Source organism: Doryrhamphus excisus, chromosome 10 (genome assembly GCF_030265055.1).
Source record: "Doryrhamphus excisus isolate RoL2022-K1 chromosome 10, RoL_Dexc_1.0, whole genome shotgun sequence".
Classification (NCBI taxonomy): domain Eukaryota; kingdom Metazoa; phylum Chordata; class Actinopteri; order Syngnathiformes; family Syngnathidae; genus Doryrhamphus; species Doryrhamphus excisus.
Window position 1 is genome coordinate 10961207 of NC_080475.1, and position 24211 is coordinate 10985417.

A 24211-nucleotide genomic window follows, 5' to 3' on the forward strand; every position below is an offset into this window, starting at 1 on the left:
TTAAGTGCATGCCTCAATGTCTGAAATGTGAATGTCTTGGCTTGAAATGACTGATTGAATGATGGTTCCCAATATTGTTTATTGGTATGTGTACATAAACAGATAATAATTCATAATTTGTAGTTCCACCATGAGTTTACAGCAAACTAAAGATGACTGTGAAGAAGAGTTGATCCGAGTCCGTGCTACCCGTCAGCGACGCTCAGGGTAGTGACTTCGTTTGTCAAATTCGAGAGTCTTTGTTTGAGTTTGCGTTGGGACGATTCGAAATGTTCTGTAAGCTTTCTGAGTTTGAGCGCCATGACGTCCAGGCTTCCCTCGATGTTGTTGACTTTGTCTTCCAAGGCTTTGGCATCGGTAACCCCGATAAGCGACTCATCGATGAGATTGTCTTTCATCAATATGGCCCGCCCTTTGTCTTCCAGAGCATTCTTCGCTTCCGGGTACTCTGTTAGCGCCTCCATTAGGTCATCCTTGGATAAGGCGAACAAGTCGGAGTACCCCACACTTCGGATATTAGCTGTTCTTCGATTTCCGGCCTTACTACCCTTGATTCCCAAAATGCTGATCTCTCCAAAGTAGGCACCATCGCTGAGGACCACAAACTGGGTGACCCCGTCGTCCGCCACAACCGCTAACTTCCCTTCCTTAATAATGTACATTTCTCTTCCGATGTCACCCTTCTTGCAGATGTAGTCACCCGGACTAAAAACCTGGGGTTGAAGTTTAAGAACTAACTCAACAAGCAAACCCGCCTCACAGTCTTGAAAAATGCGTACTTTGCTCAACGTTTCCAGATGAACGTTGATGGCAATCTCAGCCTTGAGCTTATCCGGGAGGTTCTTGAGCACCTGCTTTTCGTCGCACGTTTTCTGCTCCGTCCACAAGTAGTCAAACCACTTGACCACTCTGGTCTCCAGGTCTTTGGTGACTTTCCGGAAATGCATATATTGCTTAATGGAATCTATCTTGGCCTGGAACTCCACACGAGCGGCACTCATGTTGGATATCATGGCGCCGACGTTGCCGACAATGGTCGCGAAGATCAGAACCCCTGTGAGAAAGTCGGCCACGACAAAGAAGTACTCGATGTCGTTGACTGGGGGCGGTGTTTCCCCAATGGTGGTCAGGGTCAGTGTGGACCAATAGAAGCAGTAAATGTATTGCCTGGTAAGATGTCGAAATTCCGAATTTGTCATTGTCGGATAAACCCAAGTGTCTGATCCGAATCCAAGAACTTTGGAAATTGCGAAATAGAGGCAAGCATTCCAGTGGATGATGATGATGATATAAAGTACAAGATTACAAATTCGAAAGATATTTGGGTAATTGGTGCGAGTTTCGGTTCGATCGAAGAACTCGAAAAGCCGAGCCGATCTAAACAGTCGATTGAACCTCCACTCTGGATTGTTGACTCCGATTGCAAAGAAGACAAGATCAGTGGGAATCAAGGATATCACGTCCAGTCGGAATTGTCGTGTTTTCATGTACTTCTCCTTCAAAACCTTTACATCTCGTACAAGCAGACCTTGCTCTAAGAAACCTGCGACAAACAAGATTGGGATTATTAACGATCATGGTTCATGCAAGACCTGAAATTAAGGTCCCCGATAGTCTCAAACCTGTTCTGACTCGCACAAAAGTGTCCACAAAGTAGAGAGCATCTGAGGAGTAGTCCAACACCATCCATAATATGACTTTGGTGTTCTGCAGTTCATTGAAGCAGGCCCTGTAGTCCAACAAGATATTCCAAAAGTTATGAAATAGAAACGACATTCAGTACCAAATTCAAGAGTCGGTCCAGACCTGGCCACCAGGAACATCAGATTATAGAAGACCGGGATGGAGATGGTGCACAACCAGAAGTAATACATATCCGTGGCAGGGTCAATGACCCACAGCTCCTTTCTGAGGATTTAACCAAGACCATTTTTTTTACATATTCTCGTAATATTTAACAAACATGGTTAACCCAATTTTAATGAGCTCAGTGCTTAATCAACTTTTCAAAACAAAAAACACTTAAAGGGGACCTATTATGCTTTTTCCTCTTTTTTGTTTGTCAAAGTTTCAGATAATGAACGCTCGGTTTCAGAGAGTTTTTTCTTACACTGCTCTCTGTGATGTCACACAGTGCCAGGCTTCCTTATATGGGCGTGCGATATAGACAAGATATGCTATCTGCCCTCTGTTTCTGTTTCTTTGGGTGTAAGGAAAAGCTACATTTGTTTACAATTCCTAACAGGCAAACCAGAAATGGTTGGAGTTCCTGATTATATTATTATCAATATTAATATCAATATTATCAATATTTATCAATATTTTGATCTGTCAATCTGGCATTTCACACTGGACTTTTTTGCTAACATGGACTAACTGACATACTCAGCAGTCCTGTTCCTGAAAGTCAGTAGAGCAAGCAGTAAGTAACAATTTATCAGAGTCCTAACTGTGTTTATTTTGTGTGAGTCATGAAGCAAACGCGATTTTCTATGTAGCATTATAGAGTGTGCATACAGGGAATGGACTGCAAATTACAAGCTCACCAAGTCTGGAGTTGCTAATATCCATTTCCCACTACAGTTAGTGTACTCGAGTTTTTTAAACACATTGTCACGCAAAAAAGTGTAATGTTACCGATGCTAATGCTAAAATGCTAAAGCTACTTACCATTCAGAGACGTCTTTTCTTGAGACATTTTGATGGGATTCGGGATCCAACACATACGGCTGTATGTTAAAAGCGAACATTTTCTAAATATACATTTCCGTTTATTATCAACTCCTATAGATTTGGGTTCAGCTGCTAATCAGAAGTCCTCCTGAGCACTTGGGAGTGTGACCAACCACAGTGGAGTGGCCGTGCCTGGAGGCGGGCTGTGGGTGGAATAAATTAAAACAGACTGTTCTGGAAGCTCTGGAAAGCTTTCTGTGCTGGTTATTGTGTGTAGCTGCTCTATAGGAGTCCATAACTCAATACAAAGGGCCAAAGAATGAACACAATAGGTCCCCTTTAATTGAAATACTTAGTAGTTGGTACTACATTTTATGAAATGGAGGAGACCAGAAGAAAATAAACCTACTCTTTTTCCTTTTTGTCATCTTTCTTGTCGTCTTTCTTGTCGTCTTTCTTGTCATCTTTCTTGTCATCTTTCTTGTCATCTTTCTTGGGTTCCTCCTTCTTCTCATCTTTCTTTTCATTTTTGGGTTCTTCTTTCTTGTCATTTTGTTTGCTGAAGAACAAAGTTGCTCACCATTTAGCTGCATAATGAGGCTGTTTTGTTTCTACAATAACTCAGGTGGCCTGATGATCTAGTTATCTGCCTACTTACCTACTTACAATGAAAACTGCTACTATGTACACAGGAAAGGAGAATAAGAGATACATATTGTTATATACAATGTAGTGCCATCTTACCCGTCGTTGTTGTTGCTGTTGTTCATGTTTTGTTGAGCCAAAGGAGACACAGAGTTCCTAGAAGAACAAATGTAGGAATTTGCCTTTTTCGGCCGTCTGCATGAAGATGGAATTCATTTCATGAGATTCTGAGTGTATTCCAAATATTAAGGCCCATTTGTGGAGCCCATAACTCAAATAGCTATAGATGTTAACATTAGCGATAATGATTTGATTCATTATATTAGGTGTTTTCTGGAGCTGCAGCTATCAAATATTTTAGTAATCGAGTATTCTATTCGAGTAGAGGCGGGGTACACCCTGGACTGGTGGCCAGCCAATCACAGGGCACATATAGACAAACAACCATTCACACTCACATTCATACCTATGGACAATTTGGAGTCGCATGCACGGGTAGAACATGCAAACTCCACACGGAAATGGCCGAGGGTGGAATTGAACTCGGATGTAACCACTCGACCACCGTGCAGCCTTCATTCTAACAGTATTCCTAAATTTCCTACTACTTCTGTTAGATTTTGACTCCTCATTCCTGACACCTTTTGTCGCTATTTTGGCCCCCAATGGGTCCTGACTGAATACTCTGCTACGTCTATCTAGAGTTCACCTCATGATCTCCTTTGTTCCACGGTCGCGTTGGCTGAACTCTGGAGGTTTTCGTCTGGTGTGACCAAAGTGCAGTGTGTGGGCCATCCTTAAGACAGATAAACGGGATGAGGGAAGCACGATAGATATTAACTTCAGTTGTGCAAAAAATGGCGTGTTAACACCCACATCAAGCATCACTCTCAGTCTCTTCTCTAGAACTACGACTCTTGTGTCTATGTTTGTTGTGACTGTGAAAAAGGTTTGACACCTGCTTTGCTCAAAAGTAAGAGGTTGATGGAGAAAAGTGATCACTGTAGCTTCCAGTATGATAAAAATGTACATTTTCTCATTTTAATGTTGCAAGATTAGATTAGATTAGATTAGATTAGATTCAACTTTATTGTTATTGCTCATGTCACTTGTACAGGGCAACAAAATGCAGTTAGCATCCAACCAGAAGTGCAATTTTTATAAGTACCTTAGTATGGACAGATCTATGTAAATAAAACTATACAGGCTATGACTATAATACAGTGAGGATATGCACAGGGATATAAATGACTATAATATGGCTATTGTAGATTATACAGATTATAAACAGTATGGGTATGACAATATATAATAACAGTAATATATACAGTATTGCAATGGAGTGACTAGGGTATGGAAATGACTATAATATGGCTATTGTAGATTATACAGATTATAAACAGTATGGATATGACAATATATGATAGCAGTAATATGTACAGTATTGCAGTGAAGTGACTAGAGTAGAGTATGGTTATTGCAGATTATATAAATTATAAACAGTATGATCAATGAATCAACAGATAGTATATGTAAGAGACACTTATTCAATAATTATTTACTTATTTTTGAAGTGAAGTGACAGGAATCTTAAGTGTTATTGAAAACTTATGCAAATTGACACAGCCTGGGTTTATTCCTTAGCTCTGCTCAAATCCTCCTTACCAAGATTAGGTCTAAAATTAGACTTTCTGTTGAGCATTTAACACTCTCACATCTTTAACAGTAACTTCTCTCTCTTTTAACTGTGAATTTACAAGCAAACAAAAAAGAATGTATAATGTGTGTTTACCTGTATTTTAACAAGAAGAAGCAGTCCCGTTTGTGAGGGGTCAAAGTGCAATCTGCAATAATTCCATTTGGCTCCTTGTGCTGTGTGACATTAGTCCCATCAGATATGAAGTCCTGTGGTTATTATGTATATGTAATGTATGTTTTATGTATATATATTATGTCCTAAGAAAGAGCAGGGAAATCCTTCCTTGTCTAGCTGTTGATTAGTCCTCTTAGAATCATGCACTGTGACTCCCTAGCAGCCAACCATGTGTGGACGAGGGAGGGGCGGAGACTGTGAATGTCAACGAGGCTAAACAGCATAGAGGAACTTGTTTTGCTTTTTTTTTTTTATTGATAGACTGAACTCAGCTTTTAACAACACCAATATGTTACGGTGTATAAGCCTCTACTTTTTCCTTCGACTTTGAACACTGCGGCTAATTAATGGTTAAATTCTAAAGAACTCCTACCACTAATAGTTTAAATACTTTGGCTCTTTCTTTGGCGTGATCTATCAGTGCGCTCACAACAAGCTTGTCAACCCGTTGGGAAACACAGGCGGTCAGTAGAACAACATAAAAGACTCACGGTTTTGTCTTACTGAGAGCACTAAACTCATCACACAGCAACTTAACGCTCAAAAAAAGGTACTGTATACCTCGGAAATATACAAACATGTACCAATACAAGTTTGAAATGACAAAAACAACACTTTTACAGTTTTCCCATAATGCATTGCATCTGAGAGCCCGCCATGGTGTAGTGGTTAGCGTTCTGGACTTCGGGTACTGAGTAAGCACCATCATATTTGTCAGGAAGAGCATCCGGAATGGAAAGGACTCAAGCAAAATCAGTATGCGGAGCAAAAAGATCCACTTTCGTGACTCTGTAAACAGGAAAAAAGCCGAAATTAAATTAAATTGGTAATTTTTGAGTCAGAAAATGTAAAATTCTTGGAAAAGTCAAGAAATCAATCGGGAAATCAACAGTTGTGCCTATTTATTTATATCCCTTGCAGTCTAGGTAGATCCTCTTAAGTGCGTGGAGGCTAAGGGGACTCAAGCATAGGACGATCCTCCAACAGCTTAGATAATCTGAGCAGAGCTACGTCCTCTTCCTCCATTGCTTTCCGAAGCATGTGAGATCAGACAATAGCAGAGGTCTTTTTTCCAGTGGTGACCAGTGATTTGTTTCCCTTTAGATAGTATATTATTTGTCAAAAAGGAGGCCATTACGGCAACAAAAGCCTCACACTACATGACATGTACAGTATGTACCACACTGGTGTCACCTGTCACCTCAGTCGGAGCCTCCCACGAGAGTCAGATGGGTTGGGACTTGTCTGCTGAACCTGTGATGATGCTGATCATGACAAGGACTCGTGGGCATTCATCAATGTCGTCAGCAGTATTTCATGGCAGTGTCTTCATCATCATCACTGTGGAACAAATAGAAGCATTAGAAAAGCATCATTAAATTTGTTGATCAGATTACGAGAATAGCATAATCTTGCAAAGTATTACATGTACACAGTGATGTATGAGTGTATGGTCCCACAGCCACGACCATTAGAAAGCCTGCTCCTCTGTGACATCACAAAAGAACACTTTTGCCACACCCTATGAAATCAAGCGTTTTCAGCCATCCCAAACTTTTCAGGGCTCACTTCCAAATGCGTAAACCTCATTATCTGAAACTTTGGCATTGTTTACAATACAACATTCTAAATATATTTATAGGTAAGAAAAGTAGAAAAAGCATAATAGGTGACCTTTAACGGTAGGCATATCCTAGGACAGCTATGTTGGGTCTTCTGTCATTTTAGCGCTCTATGGCAGCACGAGCTGGAATTAGCAGTGCACTAGCTAGTCACTGATACATCAGTAAAACGTACATACACAATAGCAATATAATTTATCTCATTTATTATGGATTGTGTAAAACTATGACAGGAACGACATCAAATTCGAGAGAGAAAGAAAAAAAATCGATTTACTAATGCTCAGCCCTTACTAAATCCTCACCAGGTTAGGACATGGCAGACGAGCGCCCTCTTCAGGCGTGATACTCGGGCCCCAACACGTGATCAAACGTCCACCACGTGATGTGGACGAAACCAAAGTGAAGCAGGGAGCGGGTGCCACTGGACCTCAGCCTTCAGGTTAATTACAAGGTAAAAAATTTACTTACAACAGTAATTGATTAAAAATAAAACATAGTTAACTGTTATATAACATCATATTTCACTTCGGAAATGTAAAATTAAAAGGAGGGAACTTTGAGTCGATATGAGTTGGTCGAGCCTTGGCAGCAGGTGACGTAGTAGTTGATAATAGTGATATTAATTTGTGTCAATAAAAAATGGAGAAAAAAGTCAAAGCCGTCGGGTGCACACTTTAGAAAGAAGAGAAAAGATAAAAGATGGTGCTATAGCATCACTTTATGTACACATTATGGAATATATATGATCAAATAAGCTAACGTACTAGCTAGCTTACTTGGTGGCTACATAGAGGCTAACTGTTGTTTATTTCTTTTCTTGAAAGAGAGTTTTCATTGTGTAAATGTGGATTTAAGTCTAATATCAATTTAAGCTTGTGAAATAAGCACCTTTGGTAAGTACTTTTTAAGTTAAATACTGGTCACAGTATGAGGTAGCCATGAAAAAGAAAGCACAAGAGAGCTCCATTATGACTTTATTTGTTTCTATCATGGATTAAATGGCAAAGGGTGCATGAAATGATGGTTGTACAAGTTCAAGTGTTTCAGACATGATCTAATACTATTCCTTCATCCCCTAAACAAACTCAAGAGCTTTTAAGTTTGTTTTCTTCATTTCTTTTCTTTTTGGTTGAAATGCATGAAAATTGTGGTATTTAAGCGCCCTGGTTCCAACTACATTCATGGCCCAAAAACACACCCCAAATTTCAAGAGCGAGCCACTGGAAGGTTGCAAGGCAACACATTTTGACCCTTAACAGATCGTCACTTTGGTATTGCATGTATACATTAACAATATTTTCGCACAGAAACAAAATGTACAACTGTATAAATATACAATTCGTCCACCATGTTTGATGGCTAAAAACATTCAGAGAGGCACACACACATCACAATACTGTGATGGGAGTCCAGAAGAACAAAAATAAAGCCGAGTCAGCACCGTGAGCCCCCCTCCCCTGCAGGAGGGCCCAAATATCTCACGGGCTGGAAAACAAGGAAAAAAAAAAAGGTCTGGAAAACATAATCAATTAAAAAGGCATTTAATAAAACCCGTTCACACTTTTAAGTGATTTAAGGAAGAAACAAAAGGCAAACTAAAACAAGGCCCCATGATCAGACGTAAAAGACAAAAACGAGGAAGGAAGTTCCTTGGAGTGCAGCTTTTTCATTAAAAGATCACAAGAGTGGACCGAGCAAATCATTAAGTGGGCATGCCGTGTACCATCACGCTGGGAAAAATGAAGGAAAAGCGAGGTACCTAGGCGGTGATATGACAAGGAGTGGGGGGAGTTAATGGTCAGGGTGGGTGGGGGGGGGCTACACATGGAAATCCACTTGCACAGTCGTGAATGAACAAGGGTCCAAATGTTGCTTACGGCAGAATAAATATGCTTCGGAGGCCTAACAGCTACATTTCCCACTAAAACTGCGTGCTAACGCTAGCTGGAAGCCAAGTGACTGTGATCAACTTAGCCACGCCTACTTGTCTATTTCATGTCAGGATTGAAGGACGAGGGGGGAGGGGTGCGGCAATGCATAAGCGCTCTATGGTCCTGATGCTGGTCATAAACTGTTGACCTGGATCTTGATGTCAAAGCGTCCCTGGTAGCGATCCTTGTCGCTGTACGAGATGTTGTCGCCGTACACTTTGCACTCGATACGCAGCTCGGTGTTCAGGGTCAGGTTGGTGAACTGCAGAGCAACCAGCGGCTGCAGGTAGTGGGGGTGCAGCAGCTTGCCGTAGTACGGGTAGTACTGCAACGGGAAGCCGCCGCCGATGCCGTAGTACTTGATCTCGCCGATTTTCCCGGCGTCTTCCTCTTTCTGAAAGAGACAGGACGGGTACTCGACAAGGAAGATCTGGGACAAGGTTTATGTGAGAACGTGAAGTACCTTATTTGTGCAGTAGATGGGGATCAAGTTGGGCTGCACTTTGTATTGAGCTTCTTCGGGGATGCTTGCATTGGAGGAAGGAGGCTGAATGCAAAAAGACACTCGCAATTACCAGTGTACCCGAACATAGCAGAAAGAAAGGAGACAGAGCATGAAGTACTTCAGTTTGTTGACATTGTGTCCCTCCATATTAGATACTAAACTAAACTAGCCGCTGCGGTTACTTAGTTTAAATCAGGGGTCTCAAACACGCGGCCCGCGGGCCAAATGTGGCCCGCAGGACACTAGTTTGAGGCCCCCGCCTTGACATGAAAGTTTAATGTTTGATATGGATGCTGTATGGTATCATGTACCCCGAAAAAATTATTACGTTTGATTAATGTTCATGTTAAAGGTTAAATAACTGTTAATAGTTATGCTCCCTATCCGTGTGGAAGTGGTAAGTTTTTGGCTACTTAAGTTTAAAGGAAATAACTTGAAGGCTATCGTTTAGGTCGCTAGCGCTCTAGTTTGCGAGTTAGCATGTGTCTCAAGACCCTGCAGTTGCGCAATATGTTGTAAATAAAAAAGTATAAATGTGACTATAGTCGTGTTTTGTCAAGTCTACTGGGCTCTAATAATGATTTGTTAATTTTAATCTAAAAAAAATAATTTGTCTACCCACCAACTATATGTGGTTTCTTAAGTTTTTATTATTTGCTGTTTTATTATTATCATTATTTTTATTTATTACTGATTGATTGATTTTCTTTATTCTTGTTTATTTATCTTATTTTGTGCAGAAAAATAAAAATTAAGATATTTGAGAACAGTGGAATGTTTTATCAGAGCTTTTCTTGTAGAAAATCGGAAGTAAAGCACTGAAAAAGTTTGTATATTTTTCTGTTTTTAATAAAAGCGTTTTGTTTGTTTTTTTAGAAAACCTGATGCGGCCCAGCCTTCCCCAGACCCTAGCTCCAGTGGCCCCCAGGTAAATTGAGTTTGAGACCCGTGGTTTAAATGTTGACTACAATGATAATCAAGATTTTGTACATGCGAGTGGCTGACAAAAACAGGTTAATTTTGTTCGCTCTTGTGATATAAACCTTGCTATGCGCTGAACAGGAAGTGACTGTCAACTCCCAACAACAAAGACTTTATTCCTCACCCTTGGATGGAAGTTAACAATCCGGTTAAGCTTCACAATCAGGCACGGCTTGCCGTCTTTGAAGCCAAAGTCGGGGTCGGTCAAGCCAGAGCAGGGTCCAAGCAGCTCCCTGGAGAAACGGCATGCCCTTCTAACGCCCGTGTCGCTTTCAAGGTCACCGCGGTTCTTGAACTCGGCCGGTGTATCTGAAGAAAATGTTAAGCGCATATTAAAAGAGGTCTTAGCCTACCGTGCGTGTGCGTACGTACGTACCTCCACAGTCCTCAAACTTCATCTGGTTGTCCTGCTTGTCATCATCGTACTTGACCAGGAAGTCCTTCAAGGCCTTGGTGTAAGACAGATAGGTTTCCACGTCTCTGGGGTTGAAGGACACTTCGGCTTTGTCAGATAGTGGAGTGTGTGAGAGTCCTACACACACATACACACTTTATTAGTAACCATATTCCCGTCTCATGATGAATTGTTGGAATTTTTGGAATGCTAAATCAGCTCTTCAGGGACCAAGATCTCCCAAGCCCAGCAGTCTCCAACTCAAACTGATGATGCACCTGGTTCTGCTGCACTTTGCTTCAGACAAACAATACCCAAGGGATGCTTACCGGGAGGTGCAACCCTGTCTTGCCATGTGGGCTTGTAGTTGCTCAGAGTGAGCAGCATGGCTTGGATGGTGCCGATGAAGATGCCGGCCAAGCAGCCGTAGAAGATGATGTAGAAGAGAATGATTTTGACTGTGGTGGAGAGAAGACATAGGGGAAGGTAGTCACACTGTGTTCCTTTAAATTTTATAGCAGCCCGTTTAGACAGAAAACAAGTTTTGGTGGCTTGGTAGCTCAAGTCAATAAAACGCCATTTACCATCAGAATCATACGACATTATTTCATCTTTGTGTCGTCACATGTGCAGAAAAGAGCGGGATCTGCTTACAAACCGAAAGTAAATGCGCACAATGAAACACGACACCACGCTCCTATTGGTGGAAAAAGATCCACTTCAAGAAAAACCTGGTTTGGTTGCAGAGGAAGTGGAAGTAAACGCTGCCATCCAGTGGGGAAGTGGTAAAGCAAAGCAAAGCTGCTTTTTTAATTTTTGGATTTTATGTTTCTGTGTGGGGGCTGCACGGCAGTCGAGTGGTGAGCGCGCAGACCTTACAGCTAGGAGACCAGGGTTCAATTTGCATGTTCTCCTTGTGCATGCGTGGGTTTTTTCCGGGTACTCCGGATTCCTCCCACATTCCAAAAACATGCTAGGTTAATTAGCGACTCCAAATTGTCCATAGGTATGAATGTGAGTGTGAATGGTTGTTTGTCTATATGTGCCCTGTGATTGGCTGGCCGGCTGGCCACCAGTCCGGGGTGTACCCCGCCTCTCGCCCGAAGACAGCTGGGATAGGCTCCAGCATGAATGAATGTTCTATTATTATCCCAATCAATGTGTACTGTGTATGTGTGTAAGTGATCCTTAAGACTTATTATTTTTCTTTAATATTAATAATATTATTATTATTATGGCTGGGATAGGCTCCAGCACCCCCACAACCCTCGTGAGGAAAAGCAGTAGAAAATGAATGAATGTTCTGTTTTTATCCCGATCAATGTGTACTGTGTATGTGTGTAAGTGATCTGTAAGACTTATTATTATGATTTCATGATTTTTCTTTAATATTAATAATAATATTATTAGTAATATATCAATATTATGGCTGGGATAGGCTCCAGCACCATCCGCGACCGTTGTGAGGAAAAGCGGTAGAAAATGAATGAATGAACGAATGAATGACTAAACAGCGATGCTACTCTGAGGACGATTATGACAATGATGATTGTCATAATGCAAATTGAACACAATCCAATTGTGATACCCGAGCATCATTAACAGTTATTACGATATAGAATACATAAGTGAACGTGAATCATTAAAAAGCATCATCAGTATGGAACGTGAACAAAATGTGGAGGTCACACGGTCGCTATAGCAAGGTGCGCCTATGCAGACATTAAGGCTGCAGGAAGCAATGTCAAAGAGGGCAAGGAAGTCAGACTCCATTAATAAATGACACATTACGTCTTAGATGACTGGTCAAGCTTTCATTTCTAAATGTTCAACAATATCTGATTATTATTGTTATTATTTGTACTGTACCATTAAGTTTACTTCCAAGTTACTAGACATGTTGTCTTATTGGTACACAATTGTATTTGAATGGTGCGTTCCAGTACATCCTGACAAGTTAGGTGTGTGCAAAAATGTCCTCCTGACAACCTTCACCGCATTGTGCAGGTGTCCGCACAATGCATCAGCGTTTTCGTAGGAGCCCAGAGAAGGTCAAACATGAGACATCCGTCTCCACGATACAGATCTATGCTGAAGCATTCAGTGACGCGGCGCAGGGTTTGTGACATTGAGAAGCGCTGCAAGGACATGCGCACTAGAGCCTCGCAAGAAACAAGAGAAGGTCGAAGGGCTGTTAATCAGCTGTATTGTTAAGATCACACTGACATAGGATCAGATGAACCCGACACGGATCGATAGTCTAGCCTCTCTACTTCCATGCGAGGACATATCACCTTGACTCACCTTGGACCGTGATGCATTTTTAACCCTTTAACGGTGGTTAGTTCAAAATCCGCTCAATTACAGCGTGGTATTCAGAGCAGGTATTTTTTTTTAATTAAAAGGTCCGTGGATTGCGGACGCGGTTCGTTTGTTTCGATGGCACCTAAACGAGCTGTACGTGAACGCAGCGCAGTCACATCAAACAGGTGTCAAGCGGCACGAGGCGGCACGAGGGCGACCCTCGGCGCGCGCGCTCCTTCCAACCCGCGAGAACGCGCCGCAGCCGGCCATACTTACACCAACTGCCCCCCGTCCGACCGAGCAGTTCTCCTTTGTCCGAATCCCACAGAAACTTCTTCCATCCGCCATCGTCGTTCTTTGGAGGCATTTCAACTTATTGTCCCGCTAAGCCGACTCCTTCGGTAGTTTTATTGAACGGAGCCCTTCCGTGTTGTTGACCAACGGTAGCCGCAGCGAAGGCACCCAGCGCGAAGTGCTGGAAGGCTCCCCAATATAAAGTATCTGTTCGATGCCCCGCCTCCCCGGACACTTCAAGCTTTACCTACACGAAGGGGGCGGAGCGGCGTCCGCCAATCAGGGAGCGAGGAAGCCATGCGGAACCGTGACGCCTCAAGTTGAGGTGAAATGCTTTTAATCAACTGGCGCGTTAATCGCACCAATAACGTAGAACCCTACATTTGCAGCGATAATAACACTCTTTGGAATCATTTTCATGTTTATTATTTTGCTTTTAGTTCGCAGTAAAAGTGTCCAGCAGCACAATTATTGACCGCATTAATATTGATAATTGAACGGATTATGTCATGCACTCACTTGTAATCTGATGCATGTTCAAATGAAATAAAACCATTATCATTACCATAATTAACAAACAATTACACTAATTACAATTTCACATTACCACTAAGGAAAAAATTAAGGCTACTATTAGGGTTGCAACTAAAAATTATTTTAATAACCGATTAATTGGACTAATATTTTTCACTTAATCGATTAATCAGCTAATTTGACAGATCAAATAAGTGCAGAAACACCAGGTTGCCACTTGAACATTCTGTTAAAATCATGTTTGTTAAATAGCTTCAGTAAAACAAAAAATTTCAATAAAAATACAACCATGATCATTTCTGTTAGTCGATTAATCTGACGCTTGTTAATTAGTCGAGTCATCGGTTTGGCCATAGAGGGACTGAACGGCTACAGTTAGTGGTTTGGGTCAAAGAAATTAAATCTAAAAACTATTCATCGATTATCAAAATAGTTGTCAACCTGCTGGGTAATGGATTAATCATGGATTAATCATTGCAGCTTGATGTCAATGTCTTTAACTCTTAACTCCTCTCTATTAGCTATCGTCAACCTTCCCATTTGCTGCGCGGGAAACTACCAACCACAGTCGCAATTAGGCAGTTGGGTCTTTTCACCAGCACCCCCCCCCCCACCTGCAAACCGCCCCCCCCCCCCCCACCCAGTCGGAAAATTTTTAGCACACTAGTGTGGGGTGTTGTTTTGTTTCTGGTGGAAAGACCAGAACCAGAATTTCCGTTACTTCTACGCTAATTTTCCGTAAAATGGGACATTTCACTGCAGTTGCGTTCAGTTACTAACGGAGAGATTTCGATCCATTCAGTTCTTGTCTGGTTTATAACCCCCTGCCGTGTGATGTGTGTGCTGGTGCATTCACGTGTGAAATGGCTCAGCAATGTGCTTGGATGGTTTGTTTAAATGTAAACATAGATGCGTATAAGGAGGCCTCAGCACATGGGGGTTCTGACCTTTAAATATCACCTCAAGGACAAGAAGATTTGTTGTGTCGATGCATACCAACAGCTCTGTGATTATTTCCCATTTGATTATTTCCCCCCAAAAGTACAGTTCTCTATTAATGGTGGAATAGGATTTGACTCCCACTGTATTTGTTTACTGATTAGGCTAGGAGCACACTTCCTGTTCCTCACTTTTAATGTGTACCGTGTGGAAACAAACACACGTACCGTTACACCCTTAATAGAGACATTCATTCATTCATTTTCTACTGCTTATCCTCAATTGCAGGGGGTGCTGGAGCCTATCCCAGCTGTCTTCAGGCGAGAGGCGGGGTACACGCTGGACTGGTGGCCAGCCAATCACAGGGCACATATAGACAAACAACCATTCACACTCACATTAATACCTGTGGACAATTTGGAGTTGCGAATTATGCGTACTTTGAAGCCAAATACTTACTATAAATGTGTTCCTTCATAGCAGTCATCAGTGAAATGATCACTGCAAAGAACATAACTGGTGGTAGCCGTGATTTCAAGCCTTCATTGTTGTCTTAGAGCTTCCTCGTTTAGAAAAGAAACTTGGTGTATGACTTGGATACTATAAACATCCAGCAGCAACACAACATTTTGACATAACTACTATTTATTCATTCATTATTCATTCATATTCATTCATTCATTTTCACAGGGGTGCTGGAGCTTATCCCAGGCGGGGTACACCCCGGACTGGTGGCCAGCCAATCACAAAGCACATATAGACAAACAACCATTCACACTCACATTCATGAATTCATATGGAAAATTTGGAGTCGCCAATTAACCTTAACCTTAACAGGGAAAAAATGCAAACTCCACACAGAGATGGTCGAGGGTGGGATTGAACTCAGGTCTCCTAGTTGTGAGGTCTACGCGCTAACCACTTGATCACCGTGCAGCCCTAAATTCATATCAATTTATGAAATATGGGCCGTTATTTTTATTCAAAGAAGAAAATTCAGTCAGAAATCCCAACATTTTTGTTGGTTTTTGCAAGCGGCGACTTGTCCCACTTTGTTTGACGGTCCTTGAAGGCACCATTGTATGTGCTAACATCATATTTGGTCCAAAATGTGGGAATACACCGGGGCGCCGTGCAGCCCCCTTAATAGAGACATTATTAAAAAATGGACTCTATGAAATGGCTATGAAGAAAATAAATAAAAATAAGGCTGAAATTATAAGCATTTCTATCACAATTTAGTGTACTTGTGAAGGTTAATTCAGAATACATGGAATCCATCCACGATGACCCGACAACTACCTGCTTTTGTCTGCTTGTGTACACAATAAACGTATTTTGTGATGCCTTCCGTGTGTGTAAGGGGCAAGGGGGCCGGTGTAAGCAAGGCGAGGCCTACATGTCTCATATTACACACAGGGTTCCTAGTTGCAACAATGCAAAAACTATGCATCAAATGTTGGCTGGATAGGCGGTATGAGATGAATTCAAGGACAAATTGGTAATTAAAGTTACAGGGAAACCAAACGGGAGTGAAGGGACCCTTGATATGTTACGTGGATGTTGTTGGGCTCATATTTTCTTGATGCCAAAGAGCTCAATTTTGGTCTCAGGTGACCACATTGTCTGAGTCATTCAGGTATTGATTGAGTCTATCTTGGTACCGGGTGCCACTTATGGATATTCTTGTGTTTGAACATGATGTTCTGTTATACGGACAAGCCGGGTAACATAACACATGCCCCTGCAGGTCACCTGACCCTCAAGCACCACTCTGATTCACCCCAAGAAGGGCTTGGAAATAGTTTTATAGTGTAAGCTAGCATGCTTGTTGTTGTCATCACTCACGCACTGATATTATTATTGAAAAAAATATACATAAACTTCATTTTTTTAGTTCCTATTAGCCATCTCTGCCTTCTAATGAGTGCCTATGTATGCTAGCCCATGCCAAAGACTTCCGTTGAGCCATTAAAGAGTTAAATAGTGACACGGTTCAGGGTCCAATAGGTTAATTAGTAATTAACTGAGACAGTGCCTTACAGTTCTGCACTTCATTTCTATTCATATTTTATTTAACTTTATATTAGTGCCAGACGAAGCTCCAATATACGTGTGTAGAAGTGCTTTTAAGACGTAGATTCGCCGTATAGAAATGTCGCTTGTCCTTTTGTCACAAGACAAGGCCACCACATAATGCCGGAGGTCAATTATTGACAGGATTATTATGGGAAGTTTAAATGCTCCCTCCTCAAAAGAAGGTGGTTAATGTGTACAGTTTAAAACAATGTTTGGCTACGTTCAACTTCTTCAACACACCAAAAGGTGTCAGATGTCTAAAATAAACTTAAATAGCGACAATGTTTCATTGATTCATTGAAAAAAGTCATAATAATGATTCAAGGATGAAAGTTCCTGTTTGGTAATGTTACTACAAAAATGGCAGCATGTGAAGTTACGTCATCGTTGCAATGCGGAGAAAATGACCTTCTTCGTGACCTTTAAAATGGAAAAAAGTCACACATGAGAAATGTGGGGAAAATAGAATTGTGTAAAGTGAAACTAGCTTTGGTCAAGTGGTTAGCACGCAGGCCTCACAGCTAGGAAACCCGAGTTCAATTCCACTCATGTTCTCCCCGTGCGTGCGTGGGTTTTCTCTGGGTACTCCGGTTTCCTCCCACATTCCGAAAACATGCTAGGTTAATTGGCGACTCAGAAATTTACACTGATAGACTTCCCCTCCCATTTCATGCGGAAGTGGTATTTATTAATCCAAAAAATATTAAAAGACTAGTTCTAAAAAAACAGTTCTAAAAAAAAAAAAAGACAAGTTCTATAGTGGGCGGCACGGCGGTCGAGTGGTTAGCGCGAAGACCTCACAGCTAGGAGACTAGGGTTCAATCCCACCCTCGGCCATCTCTGTGTGAAGTTTGCATGTTCTCCCCGTGCATGCGTGGGTTTTCTCCGGGTACTCCGGTTTCCTCCCATATGCCGAAAACATGTTAGGTTAATTGGCGACTCAGAAATTTACACTGATAGACTTCCCCTCCCATTTCATGCGGAAGTGGTAAATTTTTTGCTTTGTCGTTCTTCTCAACTCTTTTTGCAACTTTTGATTTTGTTCGGAATAAGTCAATCAGAGACGCTAACTACTTAACTCGGTAGCTTACTATGCTAGCGGCAGCTGTTTCTTCTGTTCCAGCAGTGATCCCATAGCCTACACAATATGATAAAAGATGAAAATGTGAGTGAGTGTGAATGGTTGTTTGTCTATATGTGCCCTGTGATTGGCTGGCCACCAGTCCAGGGTGTACCCCGCCTCTTGTCCGAAGACAGCTGGGATAGGTTCCAGCACCCCCGCGACCCTTGTGAGGATAAGCGGTAGAAAGGAAAGGAAATACAGCTGGAATAGGTGCAGATTCTGGAAGATCTAGAAAGCGTTCTGTGAGGGTTATTGTGTGTAGCTGCTCTATAGGAGTCCACAACTCAACACAAAGGGCTGAAAATGAGCATAATAGGTCATGGCGTGTTCTAACTTACACTGCAGTGTTTTATAGTATTTTTTAGTTTTAAAAAAAATGAAATAAAATAAATAAAAATGAATAATACAAACACTGCCCCCAAGATATTATATATAATCAGCTTCCCCGTATTTAAATGATGCTTTAAGATACAACGTTTAGTCTTGAAATTATAGAAAGAAAAGGAAATGTTGCTGTGGTCTTTATATTGACAAGCAGTGGCTTGTTTGGCAGGGTAACAAACACCCCTCCATTAAATATTCATGGTTCCTCCCTGGTTTGGAGGTGCTTTCATTTCAGAGCTCCTTCAGTCCTGACTGGCTACGCTATCTACTAGCGGCCAAATTGAGGCTCTTGCGAAACATTTGGTTACAAATTAATCCACTCCCTCACATTTAGCTGCCACTTACACCAGTCCAAAGTTTAGCCCTCAATCCTTCCAATAATTCATGTGATGGTTAATATTTGAGCAAGACGTATGAGCCCATCCACTTTGGAACTAGAGACACAATGTGTTGTGTTATGTGTTACACATATCCACCAAGCAAAGAGGAAACCTCCTCCAGGAAACAGTTCAGCAGTTCGGCATTTTGGGAAAGCACTTGGGAGAACAATCGGTTGTGTTATTTTTTTGTAGCTTGGCAGAGCAACAGAGCACGGGTGTCCTACATGCAACCCGGGGGCCATTTGGGTCTGCAGCTGACTTTTTATTGGCCTAGATTTGATGGATAAAATGATGTCCTCCCTTGCTAAATCATGATTCTGTGCGTCACCTTATCACATTTTTTCAAAAATTAATAAATGAATAAATTATTGCTGTTTTGTGGTTGACTAATTATTAATCCAATTAATAATTAAAACCAATTATTAATAAAAAAATATTAAAAGACAAGTTCTAAAAATCAGTTAAAAAAAAAAGACAGTTCTATAGTCATCAGAAATTTACACACACACACGCATGATAGACGTCCCCTCCCATTTCATGCGGAAGTGGTACATTTTTTGCTTTGTCGTTCTTCTCCACTTTCTTTGCAACACTTGATTTTGTCCGGAATAAGCAAATTGGAGAAGCTAACTACTTAACTCGGTAGCTTACTATGCTAGCGACAGCTGTCTCTTATGTTCCTGCAGTGATCCCATAGTCTACACAATATCATAAAAGATGAAAATATGAGTGTGTATGAATGGTTGTTTGTCTATATGTGCCCAGTGATTGGCTGGCCACCAGTCCAAGGTGTACCTTGCCTCTCGCCCAAAGACAGCTGGGATAGGCTCCAGCACCCCCCATGACCCTTGTACCGTGAGAAAAAGAATGAATGAAGTTCTATAGTCATCAGAAATTTACACTGACACATGCATGATAGACTTCCCCTCCCATTTCATGCGGAAGTGGTACATTTTTTGCTTTGTCGTTCTTCTCCACTCTCTTTGCAGCACTTAATCGGAGATGCTAACTACTTAACTCGGTAGCTTACTATGCTAGCGGCAGCTGTCTCTTATGTTCCTGCAGTGATCCCATAGTCTACACAATATGATAAAAGATGAAAAAATGAGTGAGTGTGAATGGTTGTTTGTCTATATGTGCCCTGTGATTGGCTGGCCACCAGTCCAGGGTGTAGACAGCTGGGATAGGCTCCAGCATCCCCCGTGACCCTTGTGAGAATAAGCGGTACAAAATTAATGAATGAATGAAAAGATGAAAGAATAATACAAGTGTAAAGGTGACTATAGGGGTGCTATATTTTGTAATGGTAAAAAGTCATAAACAGGTTTTCTATTGGGTTTATTAATATTGAATCCTAGTTTGTGGAAAAAGAGGGACGGCTGTACAACAATATAAGATAATGTAAGACTAACAACAAAATCAATGGATGGATGGATGGATGGATGGATGGATGAATGGATGGATGGAATTGTCGAATATACTAAAACACCGATGGCTGGAGAGGCTCGCTTTGATGGATATACAAGACCGCATATTAGCTCTTATGGCTAGGTAGAACAATAAGCAATGCCCTTGAGGCAACAGGCCATCTGGCTTGTCACCACAGCAATATAAAGCCCACAACCATTAACAGACTCTTGGACTGTTGTGGGAACACTGGGCTGTAAATCACAGGACTAATACAAGTCATAACTGAGGTCCTCAGAAAAAAAGCCAAAGTGAGGTCAGAGCGAAGCCCATGGCTGCATGGATAATGAAGCGTGTCAAAAAAACAAAAACAAAGTAAGATCTTTTTACCCTGACCTTAACCTGCTTGGTTGGTCCCTCCATCCAGTGGGGGGGGGGGGTCGTCATGAACCCATTAGAACACACGGCACATTCAATATCCTAAAATAGGCCCAACACAACTCATTAAATCTTGAAGTGACGCATAGGAAACATTGTGGGGTGGGGTCGGTGAGAGTCATGTGACCATTCCGGGATACGGTTCCCTAAAATGGCAGGTAAACACAGCTTATTTTGTGCTGCTCAGCTCGTTTTAAAACACATTGATGATTCTAATCAGTTAATATGGGGTCAAATATTACAATTTAATTATAATCTTTAATGAATTCATGTAAAATTAATTATGAAAACATCGCTACAGGGCTTTTAGCCATGAAAATTACTATGGAAAACCAGGTCTCAGATCTCTGGTACTGCATATTCCTCAGTATTTCCCCGTCAGTCTGGGTTCTTATGGGTTAAAAAAGTAGTATTTATATATATTTATATTTATTTAATCCCATTTAAATATTAAATTACTGCAATATAAAGTACTAAATATGAAAACCATGACTTTTAAAGCATCAAGATCCATTTGTAAAGTAGTATTTACATATATTTACCTTAATTTAATCCCATTTAAATGTTAAATTCCTGCAATATAAAGTACTAAATATGAAAAACCATGACTTTTAAAGCATCAAGATAAATGTGTAAAGTAGTATTTACATATATTTACCTTAATTCAATCCCATGTAAATGTTAAATTCCTGCAATATAAAGTACTAAATATGAAAACACCATAACTTATAAAGCATCAAGATACATTTGTAAAGCAATCAAAGCAAAAAACAGCAAAAAAAGATGTATTGACCTTCCTAATGATGCATGCATACTGTTCAGTATTTACTGTACATTGCACCACTTCCTGTCACGCCTCCGTGTCCTTCTGAATGTACTTCCTGCTAGCATCTGCATGACCTTGTTGTCATCGCTACACCTCTAATTGCCTCATGATATTTAAGGCCCTCGATGACCTCTGCAGCAGACATCAGTCGTGTTAGCGCTCGATTCCCATCCTACAATGCAGTTCTTTCACTGCACTCTCTCTCTTTTTCGGAAGAGCAACACTAAACTCCGCCTCCTCCTCTATGTGGATCACCTGAGTGGTGAACCAGGAAATAGAGACTGCGGCAAGTGGAATGTCCTTCAAGGGATATCCTTCAACTTAACTTGCTTTTTGCATTCTTGTTGGGCTGCACTGCTCATGAATATATTTCAGCCCCGTGTACTTTGAAGGTCATGGTCATCATATATGTAAAAAAGACACACACATGCGCTTTGCAAGCATGAAGCGTGTTATCAGTATAAACAAGATGGAAGACAGAATGTAAGGAGAGAGAGAGGGAATATCCTATTGCAATATGTTCTTTCTCCAAAAGGAGGCTGTGTCCTGCAGCTGTCATCAGTGATGGAAATGTACTGTCACACCCAATAGGCCAGGAGTGTCAATATGTGGCTCAGGGGCCTTTGGTGTACAGCGGCATGATTTTTATCCTCTTCATGTCCTAAAAATAAAAATCAAAAAAGTAATAATAGAAAATAAATCTTCATCCATTTGTTGGTTATAAGTTATATGCATTGAGTCATAAGGCCAAAGTAGTAAGGTTACTCCCTTTGGGCAAGTCCTTGTGTATGTTTCCAAAACAAGTTCATGTAGATGCAAAGGAGCATCGGAGCGATGACAGTGGCGATAATGTGTCTGTGACCCACTGAATGTCACATGTACAAAATAATACTCCTTAAGGAGCTGCGTTGAATTCTTTAGCCACCGCTAGTTTTCTTGTGTTAATGACCTTTTTCATTGTTTGTCACACTTACGGTTTCAGATCATCAAACAAGATTAAATATTAGTCAAAGACACAACTGAACACAAAATGCAGTTTTTAATGAAACTTTTTATTATTAAAGGAGAAACAAATCCAAAGCTGTATGGCCCTGTGGAAAAAATACAGGAAGTGGGCACACACTTTTAATACACACTGTATACATTTAAATAAAATAATTATAATAATAATAATAATATAAATATTATATAAATAATATAATAATAATTATAATAATTTATTTATATATTATATATCTATTTATTATATATCTATTGAATTAAAAAATGAATATATAAAGTATATGACGCAGCACATGCATTAAAATGCGGAAATTCATGCATATAATTAAGAGGAAAAGTTGTATCTTGCAGTATAATTCATAAATGTTCATGTTAAAAATGCCAAAAATCAAGAAAAGATCAACTTTATGACAGTTTATGATGCTATTTTCATTTCCAATATTAATATAAGCTGTTTTTCGTTTTATATTAACAGTGTTTTATATTAAAACATATGCTATTCCGCTCCTCTCTTCCAAATCGATAGGGGGTAGTAATGAGCTGAAAGCCAACAAATAATCTCCTGGCGAGTAAAACCAACGAAGAAGAAAGCTGTCAGTTGTTGACGTACAGGCTAAAAGAGAACAACGTGCCGGATTGAATTTAAGTGTATACGCATGATACAATCATTTTAATAGTGTATAAAACTGTGGAACGGTCATGGATATAGAACTGTATTTGATAGCTGCTTCCATCCTCGCGGTGATGATATTTTTCGCTGTGAAGTTGCGGAAAAAGACGCAGGAAGGTAAGTTAGCATAGCATAGCATAGCATAGCATAACATAACACGATACTGTAGCGTATACGATTACCTTTTGCCAAATTAACATTGTAAGATGTGAAATAGTGGGTGCTTGTCTGCACATTTATGCTTAAAAGTCATCGGCTGTCAACTCTTTTTTTTCCACGACCGAAACTTCGTGAATGTGTTTTAGGCTACGTCAGCAAACTGTCCCACCTTTAAAATTGTCCGTATGCCCTGAACAGAAATAGACATTTGTGTTCCTTTGAAAAACAAAAACAACAATGACACAACATTAAATATAATGAATATCGTTCATAATGTTCAGTTGACACTGGCATAATCACAGATAACTTATTGAGGTTGTCCTTTGATTGACACTATAATATTGCACACTGAAAAGGCCTTAAGGTCCACTCATTTGTTAACTACTCTGTCTCATTTCTCTACACAGCTGATAGAGAGAATGGCCAAGCTGTTGTCAGAGCTGCAGGTGTTCGCCAACGGCCAGTTGTGGAGGAGCGAGGCGCCGGAATGCCGCGTAGGAGGAGAAACCTTGCAGCGGTGATGGCCAACAGACGACCGCAGATGCAACAAGAGGAGCTCGGTAAACATTCACTTCATAGCTCATTCATAACCTTATGCATCAACATTACCAGCATTGTGATGACTTAAGGGGACCTATTATGCTCATTTTTGGCTCTTTGTATAGAGCTGTGGACTCATAGAGCAGCTAGACATGATAAACCGCACAGAAAATGTTCTAGATCTTCCAGAATCTGCACCTAGTTATTATATTACAGTTATAAAACACTCTGTTTATTTATTCCACCCACAACCTGCCTCTGGGTACGCCTACGCCGCTGTGATTGGCCCCACTCAGCTTGTACACCTAACAGCTTCTACTGCTTGTACCCAGGCATGCCCATACAAGGAAGTCGGCTCACTATGACTTCACAAAGAGTTGGTGTTAGAAAAAAACTCGCTGGAACTGAGCTCTCACTGAGTTTCATTTATTATCAACTCCTATACTGCAAAAAATACAAAGTGGGGTTCGGCAGTAGTCCGGAAGTCCTCTTGAGCATTTGAGAG

At 40.8% G+C, this 24211-nt stretch overlaps 3 protein-coding genes across 5 annotated transcripts in view; 1 reads left to right on the plus strand and 2 right to left on the minus strand.

Moving 5' to 3' along the window:
* Positions 1-59: 59 nt before the first annotated feature.
* On the minus strand, positions 60-5352 carry LOC131137665 (cyclic nucleotide-gated channel cone photoreceptor subunit alpha-like). 2 transcript variants are annotated; one of them, XM_058085881.1, is made up of 7 exons: positions 5111-5352; positions 4028-4114; positions 3418-3474; positions 3083-3232; positions 1807-1908; positions 1623-1729; positions 60-1543 (listed from the first exon to the last, which is right to left on the minus strand). In XM_058085881.1, exons 2-7 carry the CDS (start codon positions 4111-4113, stop codon positions 186-188), a joined length of 1860 nt encoding a protein of 619 aa, XP_057941864.1. In that variant the 5' UTR covers position 4114; positions 5111-5352; the 3' UTR covers positions 60-185. The 2 variants fall into 2 exon arrangements, with proteins under 2 accessions (XP_057941864.1, XP_057941862.1); XM_058085879.1 differs by having other exon boundaries at positions 3418-3513.
* Positions 5353-7162: 1810 nt separating this feature from the next.
* LOC131137713 (DDRGK domain-containing protein 1-like) overlaps positions 7163-24211 on the plus strand; it is a 19438-nt gene continuing 2389 nt past the window's right edge. Inside the window, exons 1-3 of one of the 2 annotated variants that reach the window (XM_058085967.1) lie at positions 7163-7267; positions 10129-10180; positions 23574-23726. In XM_058085967.1, the coding sequence (XP_057941950.1) occupies positions 23654-23726 (73 nt within the window). In that variant the 5' untranslated portion in view covers positions 7163-7267; positions 10129-10180; positions 23574-23653. Of the gene's footprint in view, positions 7268-10128; positions 10181-22914; positions 23125-23573; positions 23727-24211 lie in introns of those variants that run through there. The other variant, XM_058085965.1, reaches the window with a different exon arrangement.
* On the minus strand, positions 7931-13414 carry atp1b1b (ATPase Na+/K+ transporting subunit beta 1b). The gene is made up of 6 exons (XM_058085968.1): positions 13208-13414; positions 10957-11085; positions 10610-10765; positions 10358-10542; positions 9211-9294; positions 7931-9141 (listed from the first exon to the last, which is right to left on the minus strand). Exons 1-6 carry the CDS (start codon positions 13296-13298, stop codon positions 8881-8883), a joined length of 906 nt encoding a protein of 301 aa, XP_057941951.1. The 5' UTR covers positions 13299-13414; the 3' UTR covers positions 7931-8880.

What these genes read in the sequence shown, in the direction of transcription:
- LOC131137665 (XM_058085879.1), bottom strand. Translation starts at nt 4,113, where the DNA reads ATGGCCCACACACTGCACTTTGGTCACACCAGACGAAAACCTCCAGAG. An exon ending in GGAACAAAGGAGATCATGAG is followed by an intron (nt 3,514 to 4,027) that starts GTGAACTCTAGA and finishes ATCTTCATGCAG; the next exon opens with ACGGCCGAAAAAGGCAAATT. An exon ending in GATGACAAAAAGGAAAAAGA is followed by an intron (nt 1,909 to 3,082) that starts GTAGGTTTATTT and finishes TTAAATCCTCAG; the next exon opens with AAAGGAGCTGTGGGTCATTG.
- atp1b1b (XM_058085968.1), bottom strand. Translation starts at nt 13,298, where the DNA reads ATGCCTCCAAAGAACGACGATGGCGGATGGAAGAAGTTTCTGTGGGAT. An exon ending in TTGTTAACTTCCATCCAAGG is followed by an intron (nt 9,295 to 10,357) that starts GTGAGGAATAAA and finishes TTTTGCATTCAG; the next exon opens with CCTCCTTCCTCCAATGCAAG. An exon ending in CCATCTACTGCACAAATAAG is followed by an intron (nt 9,142 to 9,210) that starts GTACTTCACGTT and finishes TGTCTCTTTCAG; the next exon opens with AAAGAGGAAGACGCCGGGAA.